Below are 14856 nucleotides of genomic sequence, written 5' to 3'. Positions count from 1 at the left end.
TGTGTGGAGGGGATGCTGTGTGGAGGGAACACTGTGTGGAGGGAACACTGTGTGGAGGGGACGCTGTGTGGAGGGAACACTGTGTGGAGGGAACATTGTGTGGAAGGAACGTTGTGTGGAGGGGACACTGTGTGGAACGAATGCTCTGTTTCCTTCTCTTGGAGGCTAGAGATGGACACACAAGACTTTCTTTCCCCCAACTGTGCAAGTTCAAGTCTCTATTCCCTGTCTGGTGCGCATGCACCTCGATCTCGTCACTGAGACAGCTCAATTAACTCAGCTCTGGGGAAAAACAAGATAGAAAAAAAAAAAAACAAAACCAGCAAAACAATAAAAAACAAAAAACCACCCAAGAACCTCAAAGCCATCGAATGAGGCAAGCTTCAGAAATCCCCGGGACACACGGAACCCAGTGTTGAAAGCTGAAAGGTCTCTGCTCTGCCAGGCTCACAAATCTGGCTGTGTGGTTAGGAGCCAGTAGGGGAAACGAGGGCAGGGAAACTTTTATCCTCTGGTGTGTGGTTTCTGGAACGCCCAGAGTGGAATGTTTGCCGAGGGTGACCTATTTGGAACCATACCAGCCACTTTTGAAATACTGCGCTCCGGGTCTTAGTCGGACGCACTCTTAGATCCAAGTCCAGGGGAGGCGTGAGGGTGCAGGCAGGAGCTCTGCTCCGGGCTGGCCTGGCTTCTGAGGACCCCCGAAAGCAGAGGCTGCTGGTCCCCCAGGTCTCGGCCCGCAGCGTGAGGGGCCTGTGTGGCACTTAGGGGTGGGGTTTCGAAGGCTCCATGGGTCCCACGGCTCATTGGGAATGTAACAAGAGGGCTGGGGTATTTGTCCAAGAGCACCTCCGTGCTCTTCTCCCTCCTTCCCGCCCCTTTCCTCTCCTCCTCCCCCTCCTCCTAAGATATCCATCACAGGACAAGCATATCTTAAACAAAGTTCTCTGTTTCCACTGTTCTGAGTCACCGTCTCGCAGAAAGGATGGGATGTAGCCCGGATGCCCCGGGAGCTCTCCCTGGACTGACTCACATGCTGTACTCACGCGAGTGTTTAGGAGAGAGACCACTTCTGACCCCACCTCCCGGCACTCACATCTCCGCGTGTGTTACAGCTCTAGGTCAAAGAGGCAAAGTTAAACCGGGTGTGGTGGTACACACCTGTAATCCCAGCACTCAGGAGGCTGAGGCAGGAGGATCACTGTGAGTTTGAGGCCATCCTGGACTACATCCTGAGATCTTGTCTGAAAAAACAAAGAGCTGAAGTTCTGACTCCTCTCTCGTCCCCATCCCTACACTGTTGGGGGCAAATGATGGCACCCTAAGCATCACCAGTGTGTCCAGTGGGGCGGGGGGTCCTACTTGGACAACAGTTGCTGTGATCCTGGTGAGCCAGACACTTCCCATGTGAGAGGGTAATGCATCGGCAAGGACAAAGGTGCTCCTGTCCCCTTCTCCCTGCAAATGCTCACTGCTCAACCCCTGCACTGCTTCCCAAGCCTGGAAAACCCCCGCAGCTAACTGGGCCAGTAGGTGAACAGGTGGATAGGTGGATGCTGACCTCTCTTCCAGGGTCACCCAGAGCCCTCATGGGCTCAGTCTCACCCTTTCTCTTCCCAGCCCTAGGGCTGTGCATTTCTTTAAATTGATACATAAGAACCACACAAACTAAAGCTGTGTGAGTCAGGCGTGGTGGTGCATGCCTATAATTCCAGCATTCTGTGAGGCTGAGGCAGGAGGACTTCAAGTTTGAGCCTAGCCTGGGCAATTTAGTAAGACTGTTTCAAGAAATTACATAAAGGGCTGGGGATGTAGCTCAGGGCAAAGGCCCTGTGTTTAATCCCCAGTACTGTGCACATGCATGCACTGAAATGTCCGCGTCAGAGTAAGTATCCGTATCGCTGCGTTCGTGCATCACGTCTGTGTGGTGAGAACAGCCAGCACCCTCTCCTTGGGGTTTGGAATATGCAGTGGCCATGTTTCCCTGAGTCAGCTTCCTGAGCAGCGGAACACGGGGCTCACCGCTGTGCCGCAGCGCCCCCACTGCCAGATGCGTCCCCTGCTGTAGGGTCCGAGAGCCTACCCTACTCCCGTAGTCCCCTCTGCATTTACCAAAGCCCTTCTCATTACGGTTTCTGCCACACTACTTGCTTGGCTTTCCATTTTCTACTTTTAATGCCGAGTGTCAAGCAGTCATGCTTTTTTCTTTTAAAGCACACACATAATTTCCACACCTTCTTCCAAGCAAGCAAACAGGAAGTGAAAATAAGACCTTGTTGGTTAAAAAACCACAAAAAACCCAGGTATTCAAAACACGAAGCCTGCCTGTTTCCTTAAAATCCTCGGAGATGGGACAAGCGACGGGTGCTTCAGGGGACGATCTGACCACTCCGCAGGACAGCTGCAGACATGTAAATTCCCACAGGGTGCGCCTACCGCTCACTGGCCAGTCATGGTTGGTTCTCTGAATTGTCGCTGTGCGCTGTTGTCATGGGGACACCTGGGGCCACATCCCATAATGCCCACAGCCCTTCCCCAGGGTCTGGCTGCTGGGTGAGAGCTCCACCCCTGAGCTACCCCCAGGCCCCGCCCTCTTTTACTCATCCAGGTCAGTGGTCCTGCACAGACTCATCTTATCCTGCAACTCTCCCCACCAGCCAGCTTCAGGACTCTTTTTATCTCACAGAACTGAAACTCATTCAACAATTACTTCCCGCTCTCCAGCCTCTGGCAATCCCATTCTGTCTCTGTGAATTTGGCCACGCTAGGTACCTCCTCTAAGCAGAACGAGACCTGCCTTATTTTAGTTAACTTAAGGTTCTTTAAAGCATGTCCATGCTGGAGCACTTGTCAGAATCACTTTCCTTTTCAAGGCTGAGTAATATTCCACCGCAAGGACATGCCACCCTTTATCTGTTCACCCCTGATGGGCACCTGGGTTGCTTCACCTTTATGGCTACTGCAAATAATAACCCACGACACCTTGAATCAGACTCCCAGATTCCTGGGCCTCAGCATCTTCAGGACAAGGCCCAAGGATCTGAATTTTAGCAAGCTGCTGCATTCTACAGGAGACGGCAGTGTCTACAGGAGGGTTGTGGAAATGTAAATTCATGCACTGCCTGGGGTTGGCTCGATGTTGGGTTTTCTATGAGGTGCCTCGTAGGTTAGGTTCTCTAGGCGAGCATCCCAGAGGCCACCCTTCCCTGCTCTGTGTGGTCCGTTAAGCGTCTGTCTCTGAATTTGGGGCAAGCCTTTCGGGTGAGTGGGATGAGACGTGGTCACACCTGGGCATTGTTTTGCTTTGCCCAGATGTGACGCCCCCTTTGGGAAGCGGGCTCCCTAATCCTTCCTGCCACTCAGGCCTCTGGAGCCCTGGGAGGGTCTGTCTGCCAGGGAACCCACTCTCGCCAGAAGCCCCGGGGAACAGAGCAAGAACATCACTCTGGTGGGCGCACAACATTTAGCATGGAGTTGAAGCCATTTAAACAAAGCCTGTGCATTTATGCAAATAACACACCACAGGGGGTCGTTTGAGGTTGAAGGAAAAATCCGGGTTGGCATCAGCACTGTGAGGCCAGCGCTTTGGGTGGTTCTCGTGGGCTGTCGGGCTGCTTGGCCTGGATAACAAACACACAGGGCCCACAACGGAACACCAGCGAGGAAAGCAGCGGAAATGAGTACTGTCCTCGCTTCCCGTCTCTCCTACCTGCCCTCCCCTTCATTTCTGGTTTTTGGTTATTTTGAGACAGGGTCTCACAGGCCGGCCTTGAACTCACTATGTAGCCCAGGCTGGACTCAAAGTCACAGCGATCCTCCTGCCTCAGCCTCCTGAGTGCTGGGATTACAGGTGTATGCCATCACGTCCGCTCCCCTTCATTGCTGCAGCTCAGCTTTCGGTCTTTGTTTTTCTTAGGTATTTTTCTTTCCCCCTCTTCTCTCCTCTCCCCATTCCCTGTCAACACTTTCTTTTATTTTCTCCTATCTTTGCTGCTTTAGCTCTGTCAAAGCTGTTTGTTTTGAGTTGAGTTTTGAGGAATGCAGTAAACAAAATGCAGGCTTTCTGCGCTGGGCCGCAATGGGACTGGTTTCCGGATTCCTGGCATTAGTACTGCGCGTCCCTTGGCAGGCGTGAAAGGTAAAAACGAACGCTGAAGTCTAGTTTAGAGTTCATGCTTCTGCAGTCAGGGTTTGGACAACTAGTTAACTGTAATTTCTGAGAAGACTTCGCTGCCTGCGTCTCCTGTGGGATCCCGGGATCCCGGAGCCAATGCAGCCCTCAGGCGCCTGGTAAAACAGCCCTACACAGTGCAGTAGGTTGCACACTAAGCCGAAGATCCACAAGCCAGGCCTAGCACAGCGCCCCTGCAGCGGCACCGGAAAGACGAGATAATGCAGAAAACAAGGTTCTGGGTGGGCGTGGTGGCCCACGCCTGTAATCCCAGCACCAGGCTGAGGCAGGAGCATTGCTGTGAGTTTGAGGCCAGCCTGGGCTACACAGTGAGTCCGAGGACAGCTGGAACTGCCTAGCAAGACCTTGTCTCAAGAGAACAAACAAAGGAACAAAACCCAACCAAACAAACAAAAGGAAGCAAGGTTATAGAGTTCCATATCACCGTGAAGGCCTCTTTGGCAGGGTGTCGGCTGAGCCTGTTTTTGATTAGCTGTAAGTTGTTTCTCACAGTAGAGTTATTTCATCAGCTTGAAAATAAGCGAGTCACACGCAGTTGGGGGGCCGTGCACACCCGCAGAAACAGGTGTGGGAGTGCGTGCTCCCTGAACGAGAGTGCGGGGAGGAGCACGGCAAACACATCTGGGGAACAGGAAAATCCAAACACAAATACGGAAAGCGGATTCCCCCTCTGACCCCTCCCTGGCTGATTCTTGCGTCCTCAAGTACACGTTTGCATGATAAAAGACACCATCGCAATTACAGGACAATTGAAGCTTACCATTGTTGTAAGAGCGAAAATTTCCTACAAATTTTATGTATTCATAAGTTGGAAATTCCTTTGGGTTCAAGCTGCCTCTGAGAAGATGGCAATAAAACTCTAAGTCGTTGTCCGCTGGGCCGTTACAGGAAGAAGAGGAGAGAAAGGAGACGAGGTTACCCAGACTGCAGACTAAACAAGGCTCCCCCTGCAGACCCTGGGGGCCGAGCCCGGGCCTGGCCCGAGTATTTCTCTCATTACGACCGACTTCCGAACCTGGCTTCTAACCTTTGCAGTGCGGTTTTTTTCCTTCCACAGCTCATACATATTCTGCATTCTATACTTGGACCCAATTAGTCTTAATTTGCTCACAGATGTCTGCGGTGGGTGATGCCGGCATTGATGAGTTCCGGTTGTTTCATATGCTATATTAAAATAAAGCTGCTCATACAGAGCCATTCTCTTTAATTTAATCCTTTGGCTTTCCTCTGAAGTAAAATCAGATGTATGACAGGGCAAATTATTCATGGAAAATAGACTGAGGCCTGCAAAAAGCCCGGCGTCCTTGCTACCGCATGCAACTCTGCCTGCTTCATTAAGTGGTGCAGTTCCTGACACAAAGGCTGCCTGCTCTCCAGGTCACCAAATATTTTGATAAAAACTTTAAGAGCCCATACAAGTGAAAAGGAATATAAATAACCAGATGACAGCCTCAGGAGGACAGAATTTGAATTTCTGACCTGATTATTCAATCACCAGTTGGTTACTTGGTATTATACAAACTTAGCATTTTAGTGTCCCCTGAAATAGCAAATTTTTTTTTCTCTGACTCTCCTACCATTTTTTACTAAAAGACTCACATAGAAAAAAAAGATTCTCTTGTCATACATGCAAAACAAGTTATTATCCTTGAGCTCTATGCTTTCAAATTTTCCAAAGAAAAGCTGAATGTCTTACGTATTCCAAACTCCAGTTTTAGCTCTAAACCTAAAATACAGCTCAGAGGATGTTGGAAATATTCTGAGTCATGAGGAAAATTAGTCCGCCCTGCTTAATTCATCCTAGCTTCCTTTCAGAAGTAAAACTCTTTATCTTTTTAGATCTGGTAAACCCAGCAACATGCAACTTACATTTTAGGAACTCTGGGGAGGGGGACTCCGTCAGAAGCATATGAGAAGAAAGCATTTTATAAACTTCGGAATGTTCTTGTTCCGGGAGGAAATTTAACAAATTCTGATCCATGACATCCGACTGCAAAAGAAAATAAAGAACAAAAGTGCACACTCCATGGAAATGACAGATAGAAGTAAGGGGAAAACCTGGATGTTCTTGAAAGTTTAGAACTCGTTCCTGAAACAGGAAGCCTAAGATCCGAATGCCCGTGGGGAGACTCCTGGATTGAAATCTAAACGGTTTTCCGGGGCTGCGGCTGTGGCAGAGAATTTGTGTAGCATGCACGAGGCCCTGGGTCCCATCCCTAGCACCACGAGATAAGTCAGTAAGACAGAAGTATAGAGTTGTCCCTGGCGTCCTCCTGTGGGCACTGAAGTCCATGGACACACAAGTCTCCTAAAAAGACAGTGCAGAATTTTCATGGAACCTATGCAGTCCTCTCGCAGACCTCAGATTCGAATCCTCACTGCAATGTAACGAATGCTCTTAATAGCTCTTACACTTTACTGTTTAGGGGATGACAAGAAAAACATTTAGATGTGTCCAGCATGCATGCAATTTTTTTCCAAACATTTTTAGTCTGTAGTTCGTTGAGTCCCTGGCTGGGGGGCCCAGCGGACACAGAGGGTCCCCTGCATTTGCTCAGATGCTTCCAAGAACTCAGGGCCGAGCCCGCTAGGCACAAGACAGCAGAGAACCCTCTTGCTGGAGGAGCCTTGTTTACCAACACTCTGCATTTCTGCAGGGCAGCGAGGGTGAGGGTCATCTGACCCCGGAGTCGCCAGTCACTCATTCAAATGGCCCAAACATCCACAGGTCCCTTCCTGGACCTTCAGGGTGGCACAGAGCATCCACCGACTTCTTAGACATCGCTAATGGGTGGAGTTGCCCTTTTCCCCTCAGCGCCTGGACGCTGGTATACCAGATACCTGAAAGGCAGAGTCTGGGAACAGACCTGGCGAGAGGAGGGAGATGGCTCAGTCTGCGCCATGCAGGGGCCGCCGGCACGTGGCCGCGGAAGAACTGAAGTTGCCATTTCATTTAATGTTCACTGAAATCTGAATAGCCACGTGTGGCTGGCAGCTACCACAGTGGAGCGGGCAGGGAGGCGCTCACCATGGAGTGGGGAGCCAGGCACATCTCGCCCTGGCTCAGTTTCCCTCAGCAGTCTTACGCCTCCCCTCAAGCTTCAGATGCCACCTGTGAACACCCGACACCTGGGCTCGACCCTCCAGCTGCCGCTCAGAGTCACACACGTCCCCTCGGTCATCGCTTGGCCCCACGTACACCCTGTCCCCAGCCTGGCTTCCCATCTGTCAACCTGGCATCGCCCATGGGTCACCTGGCCACGCCCCACATGCACCCCCAGGTGGCACCCTCGGCTCCTCCCTCTCACAGCTGGACCTCTGCCCCCAACAGCGTCCACACATCACCTGGCTCTCCCCCTCTGACTCTCCTGTCTATTGCCACGGCTCTGCCCGTGCCGGGTCACATCCCCGCTCACCTGGGACAATCTGCCCATCCCAAGAGCCCCACTTAGGGGGACATGAGGCTTGGGGGGACATCTAGACAGAAACTATAACTGCCCTCTCTCCATCCCTTCCCTGATTGTCTTGTTCACACTGACTGCATTATGGGGGTTTAAAGCTGGCTTGCCATTGGGAAGTGGAGTTTGGCTGAAGAGGTGGTCACTGGGGTGAGACCTGAAAGGGTCATCTCCCTCCCGCTGTTCCCTTCTCTCCCTGCTCCCTGCTGCTGCGGCATCAGCAGCTTCTTTCCCGTCATCCCCTTCTGTAACACCACCCTGCTCGGAGCCAGGTGACCATGGACTGAACCTCTACAACTGTGAGCCGAAATAGACCTCTCTTCCTTTTTGTTGTGGGTGTTTTGTCCCAGAGAAGAGAAAGTGACTCAGACAAGGATAGAGCCCAAAGCACTCACTCATGGCCCTACTCCAACCAGTACCACACAGGGAGGGCACAGAGGTGCCAGGCACTGTTTGGGCACCACAGAGCTGGCAAAGCCCCTGCACTCCTGGCCTCAGCATCTCAGTGAATGAGGACTTGGACACAGCAGGCAGTGACTGGAAGGCGGGGGGAGGAAAGGAAGGCCCAAGGACGGTTTAGACGGGTGGCTCCAGTTTTATCTCCATGGACAGCAGCCCTACCAAGCCCTCCCTAAGTCTATGCTGTCATCGCTCAGCCTGCTTCTCTACCTTCCTTCCGAGTTCTTGATTTTATTTTAAGCCCGTTCCCTCTAGCTTTTTTAGCACATGACTAATGTTCACGGATGACAGTCGGCTTTCTTCTTAAAGAGCTTTCAGACACTTTGGAATGATAACTAAGTCGCTCATGGTCTTTTCTTTCAGGCTTCCACTGGAGGCTGCTTCCCCAGGGGGTGCAGCAGGGGATGAGGCTGGGGGCCCCTTGGCCTGGTGGCTCTTGGGGGCAGCCGTAGGCAGGTGGGTTAATCCACAGGGCCCAGAACTGTGCTTGGCTCTGGTATGACTACTATGCCATTTCCATGTACTGAAAATTGCCACAAACAGTGACAAGTTGACAATTTAAACCCTAGTGCTGATCGGAGGGTAAATTACATCTGCAGCTGAACTCTTCCTTGAATGAGCTGAGCTCTGTTGATTAAAATAATAGCAATTAGGGGCAGGGGGGCAGGGCGGTGCCACCTGCAGCAGCTGTATCACATTATCAGCAGCCTCGATTACCTGTTGCAGCTGCAGGAGGAGGCCCTCCCCCGACCTGTCCCAGGCTGCAGTAGGCAGAGTTAGCCCTTTGCTGAGCTGGCCAGGAAGCCCGGCCTGCATTCCACACCCGTCCCTTCGTGTTTCCCCCATGTGAAGCCTTGGGTCCCTGGGCAGAAGCTCTGCTGCAGTAGGACTGGAAGCCTCTGCCTTGAACTAGCAACACCAGCTCAAGGGCACCAGCAGGTGAGGGGGCTTCACAGAAGCAGCTGGAAGGCTGGGTGCAGTGGTGCATGTCTGTCATCCCAGCACTCTGGGAAGCTGAGGCAGGAGGATAGCAAGTTTGAGCTCAACCTGGGCAATTTAGAGAGACCCTATCTCAACCTAAAAAATAAAAAAGGGCTGGAGACATAGCTCAGGGAGACAGCTTGGGTTCGATTTTCAGTGCCCGCATCCTTCCCCCACACACAGAGGGCACACAGGAGCGGGGCATCGGGTGGACACTCAGTCCTGGAACATCCCTGCGGGGCCGGTGCTCTCTGGAGGCGGCTCGCTGGGGGATGCTGGTACCACCCATCAGGAAGGCAGATGGATGCGGCAGCACTTTCCCAGGTCCCCCCTGCAACAGGTGCAGGGATGGTAGCACATTGCTGCGGTGGAATCCGAGGTACGAGAACACCGCGCTGTGACAGAACCTGGGACCGCGGCACGGAGCACAAGGAGTAGTCTCGAGTCTGTCTCCACTACGGAAGAGGACTTCCGTGGTGTCAGGCAAGGGGCAGTGCAGGCAAAGCGTCTGTAATGCAGACATCCACCATCCAAAGCTGCTGGAGGCTGGCCTGATGCTACAAGTGGAAAATTCCACGGCAGGAAGCTCTTTCATGCGCAAAACTCTTAAAAATATTGTACAAAGTTACCTTCAGTCTGTGCCTGTAAGGTGTACAGGAAACATAAATGCATTTTGTGTTGAGACTTGGGTGCCATCCTGAAGGTAGCTCATTATGCAAATACCTAAGCATATGTAAATATATGCAAACATTCCAATAGCTGGAATATCCCAAATCCAAAACACGTCTGGTTCAAAGCATTTTGCATAAGGGATACTTATCTCCTAATTATAGCTTAGTGATTAATTCAAAGTTGGTAAAACTACAAAGACAGTTTTAAAAATCAGGAAAACAGACCCGGTCTGTTGGTGGCACATGCGTGGAAGCTGAAGGTGATGGGAAAGAAGCAATGGAGCTTCTGTGGTCTTGGCCCTGGTTTTTTTTTTTTCTTTCCTTTTTTTTTTTTTCCACCCTGGGACTGAACTTAAGGCCTTTGTACTGAGACACACTCCTGCTCTTTTTAAATTTTGAGATGGGGCACTAAGTTGCCCAGGTGCGGGGCTCAAACTTGCCATCTTCCTGCCTCGGCCTCCCAGAGTGCTGTGGGTAGAAGTGTGTGCCACCACGCCTGGCCTGGCCCTGTTCTAGTTCTTAACCACCGCGATGATTTGCCCACTTGTTCTAGCTCAGCCGTTAAGTTAAATACTGGGCATATGTTTTAAGCGCACATCTGTATGTATGCATATAAAAATCAGAAAGCATAAAAAGTTTTGTATAAATACAGAGACCTGACCTAGACTCTTCTAACCCACGATGCACACCTGCTGGGCATGCCCTGCTCTGGAGCCACCTGAGAAACACCTGGACCAGGTGGGGTCCTCAACAGTGGAGGCAGGCTAGGCTTGTTTTGTTTTGTTTTGTTTTGTTTTTTGAGACAAGGTCTCCCTTTGTTGTTCATGCTGACCTTGAATTCACTACATAGCCCAGGCTGGTCTCAAACTCACAGTGATCCTCCTGCTTCAGCCTCCTGAATGCTGGGATTGCAGGTGTGCACCACCACACCCAGCTCTGCATTTTATGGCCAGGGACTCTATCTTCTCTTTTCTGTGACCTGTTCCCTGCTTGTCCCTGCTGGGGAACTTGGCCCTATATCCCGTGTGGTGTTCTTTCTCCCTGAGGGAGCTTTCCAGGGCTCTGCCATAGACGCACCCTGAAGCCTGCCAGTCTCTCCCGCTCTGTAAAAGCTTGTGCCTTACGTTACTTCCTTCTGGGGAGACTGGGTCATCCATGCGCCTGTTTCTCACTTTCACTGTGTGTCGAGCCTGTGGCCTCTGGAAACACGTGCCCCTCACGATCCTCCTGCCTCGACGGCCTGAGTCGGCTGCAGATGCTGAGAGAGGCTGGCAGCGCTGGGACGGCGCCGGGGAACGGTGCGGACTTGATCGTAAAATCACGTTCCACTTCGAGCTACCTTTCTTTCTTTTCTGTCAAACTAGCAGAAATGTTGGGAGATTTCATCGGAAGGGACATCGCCGTGCCAAAGGCTGCCCCTCAAGTGCCCATCCTGTCTGAGATTCCTGCACTGGCCAGGAAGGGGACCTCAGGCTGCCACACCCTGCCAGCCCTGCAGACGGCAGGCCCTGTGCGGGGTGGGACTCCCACAGGCCTTGCAGCTGGGACCCACAGGGGCTGCCTGTCCCGTCTGCACTGGTCCCGAGGTCTCCCCAGTGGCCCCGTCCACACAGCCTGCCCACTGGCTTCCAGCCCCTGCTTCCTGTCGCCCACAGTCTGGTCCTTCCTGCCTCCTGTCTCCTGGAGAATTCTGTGTGGAGCTGAGGACCAAGCTCCGGAGCCCCGGTGACTGAGTTCAGACTGCGGCCCCGGCCCTGTTGGCTGTGCAATCTTGGGTGAAGGAGGCTACCTCTCTGTGCTGGCTGCCGCTTCCTCACCTGTGACAGGGGTCATGGTGAAGGTCAACAGGAGGGCAAATGTGGCCCGGCCCTACTCTGCCAGCCACCTGTCCTGGCCTTCATGCTCACTAACAGGTGGCCGCGCCCCCTAGTGGTGGCTGCGCCCCCTAGTGGTGCCTGGCGCACGGAAAGTGCTAGGTAAATAAATACCAGTGCTTAGTGGTCCAATGGGTGGAGGTTCAAAAAAACCTGAAAGCCAGGAAGGAAAGGCAAGCTCTCTGTTTTTTTTTTTTTTTTTTTTTTTTTGGCACTGGGGATCGGATCCTGGGCTTTCACAATGAGCTACATCCTCAGCCATTTTTAATTCTTTATTATAAGACAAAGGCTCATGAAGTTGCTAAATTGCCCAGGCTGGGCTCCAATTTGCCATCCTCCTGTCTCAGCCTTCTGGAGAGCTGGGATTACAGGCTGGCACCAGCCCCCAAGGGCCTTGAATGCTGTTTGCTCTGTGGAGAGGTCCTGGGCTCACACTGGGGAATGAGTCAGTACGAACTGAAACAGAGGCGGAGCGGCTGAGCTGCGTTCGAGCTGCACCCCGGCGCCCGAGAGAGAGGAGACGGCTGTTTATCCCACATCTGCACATGCTGCTCCTGGGAGTGGGGGTGTCAGGGGCTGTGGGAATACAGGATGGACCGGCAGGGGCAGGACACAGAAGGCGGGGGAGGGCCCATGAGGGACGCCCAGAGGTGGGTCCTCTGTGGTCCTGCTGTGGATCTGCGAGCTGGAGGTGACCCAGGAGCCAGCAGGGTGTACGCAGAGAAGGGTAAGGCCGGGACGGAGAGAGTGAAGAGGAGGAAGGAAGGCAGGAGGAAGGGCGGGATGAGTGGGGAGGGACACTTGTCTGCCAGGGCCTGTGACACCTCCAGCCGCCCGATCCAGGGCCCACCCTGGCTGCAGAGCTGCCTCTCCTGCCGTCTGCCCAAACCCTCTCCCCACACGCTCTTCCAAGACACAGGCCCCTCAGTGTGTCCCCAGGGGTTGTCCCCGCTGCCAAAGCATACCACCATCAAGCATCACAACCTACCTGCGACCTCAGACATGGCTCCGGGGGACCCCCGACTCACCTCATCACCCCAAGAGATGAGCCATCTCTTGCCCTGTCCTCGGGTCCCCTCTCAGCTGCCCTGGGATGTCTGGGGTGCTCTGAGTTCTGCTGTGCTGTGACACTCATGCCGAGATGACAGGCTGTGCCCCAGTCCCTACTCCGGGCCTGGCCTTGCTGAGATCATGGTGTCTTTCATGCCCGTTCCCGGGTGACACAGAGCTGCACCTGCCCTTCATCAGAGACCCTGAGCCCGGCCCCGTCTGGTCCCCCCGGACTCCTGGCTCCGTGCGCCTCCCTCTGCAGCACCTCCCACCTAAAGGACTCCAGGGAAAGATGACAACGTGCACAGCAAAAGCCACCAGAGCAGCAACTCACCGGCAAGTGCCCGAGGAGCGGTGTGATGCTGTCAGAGACGTACAGGATGCTGCCGTCTGTCGTCACTGCGATGATGAAGCCATCTAATGCCTGCAGAAAATGCAACATCAGGAAGCTCCTTAGCAGTGATTTCGTGGAGGCTCACATCACCGAAGCCAAGGACCCACTTTCTGACATGGGCTTTGTTTTATAAGCCTCAGAATACTTCCCCGCATAGCTTCAGACCCCTTTTCTGTCTTGCACACAGGACAGTTTGCACAGAAATGCCCAGCCTGGGAAAAGCGCTTGCAAACACACTATAGTCTTGGTAGAAAAGTTCAGCCCTCAGCATCACAAATACAATTTAGCCATCGAAATTGCTTCAGTAGGCTTAAGGACAGGAATGCTACTGAGCTGAAGCGGAAATCTCATCATCCCCACTAAGGACATCTGCAATAGCTTATAGTCTCCTCCCCTTACCCAAGATCATGTTGAGTTCAGCAGTAAACATTTATTGCAAATTATAAGACCAAATCGGTGCCTTACAAACAGAAATTGTGCTGGTTGGCCAAGGTGGACCCCTGCCTACACTCACTGCCACAGCAGAGGAGCTGCTGCAGGAACTAACATTATTCCTAGGCTGGGAGGGGGTCCGCTAGCTCCGCTGGATGTGTAAGCATTCCTGAACACTGGAGAAAATTCGTTCAGGTTAAAATAGCTACTGAGTCCCTCTGTCTTCTGGGTGAAATGTCCCTGGCACTTGCACTGTAAAAGGTATAACGTGGACAATGCCTTTGGCAGATGGCAGATGCTTTAGTTGTTTTGGTTTTACAGTTTTTATTGAGATTTATTTTAAGGTGGAAACTTATAATGCTTTTTCCGTAAGACACAGCTCAAAAAAAAGTTGATTTCTGAAAGTCAGATTATGTAACTCAGCTGAGAAAGAGGATGTTCTAAAAACTGGGAGAACCAGGGAGATGCAAGGGGTTAGAAACAAACTCCCCTCACCAGAAAGCCACTCTGCTGGGGAGTAACCCTGTGGGTCCCCAGCGCACACCCGTCACCGATGTTTTCCTACCAGACCATGCAATATCATTGCTCGTAGGTCTGGAAATTTTTCTCCTTTCAGGAGGAAAGTGAAGTACGTACTTAGAGAAAGCACTGTAAACATTTTGTTTGCCTTCAGCTAGATCCTCTGGGTGTTATTGATGCTATACCTGGCCAGGGGATGACATCTTTGCAGTTTGGAGGGTGTGACTGGACACGGGCCACTCACTACATGCAGGGCACCAGGGGTGACATTCCAGGATGGAAGGGCGCCCTTCCACCAGGAAAACTCACACAGGCCAGGTTATCATTTTACACTGATCTACGTGAATCTGAAAACTGAAAACTACACAAACGTATGTTGCTTCGATCTCATCCTTGCAGATCACATTGTGAGCCAGGTGTGGTGGAGCAGATCTGTAATCCCAGCACATGAGAAGCTGAAGCAGGAGGATCATTGCAAGTTTGAGGCCAGCCTGGGCTACAAAGTGAGTTCAAGGCCAGGGTGAACTACGTAGTGAAACCCTGTCTCAACAAACAAACACACACACACACACACACACACAAACAAAAAAACTAAACAGTTTATATCAGTAGCTCTCAACTTAGGGACCTCTGGTGATGTCTGGAGATATTTTTGCTTCTCATGACTGGAGCAGGTGGTGCTGTCACTGGGTAGAGCCCAGAGATGCTACAAAACATCCCATAATGCACAGCACAGTCCCTATCCAAGAATAGGGCCCAAAATGTCTGTCATGCAGAGGTCGAGACACTGGACTCATGTGTGGGTTATGGAGAATGAAAGAAGAGC

At 52.2% G+C, this 14856-nt stretch overlaps 1 protein-coding gene across 1 annotated transcript in view; it reads right to left on the bottom strand.

The window, feature by feature from the left end:
* Npas2 (neuronal PAS domain protein 2) overlaps positions 1-14856 on the bottom strand; it is a gene marked incomplete in the record, with an annotated part of 80274 nt that overhangs the window by 32066 nt on the left and 33352 nt on the right. The window contains 3 exon segments of the mRNA XM_013522756.1: positions 4953-5066; positions 6062-6182; positions 13020-13109. Coding sequence (XP_013378210.1) covers positions 4953-5066; positions 6062-6182; positions 13020-13109 — 325 coding nt within the window.

The sequence above is a fragment of the Chinchilla lanigera genome, unplaced genomic scaffold (assembly GCF_000276665.1).
Source record: "Chinchilla lanigera isolate Chin_1 unplaced genomic scaffold, ChiLan1.0 scaffold00069, whole genome shotgun sequence".
Taxonomy (NCBI): Eukaryota; Metazoa; Chordata; class Mammalia; order Rodentia; family Chinchillidae; genus Chinchilla; species Chinchilla lanigera.
This window is presented reverse-complemented; position numbering and strand designations above follow the sequence as displayed.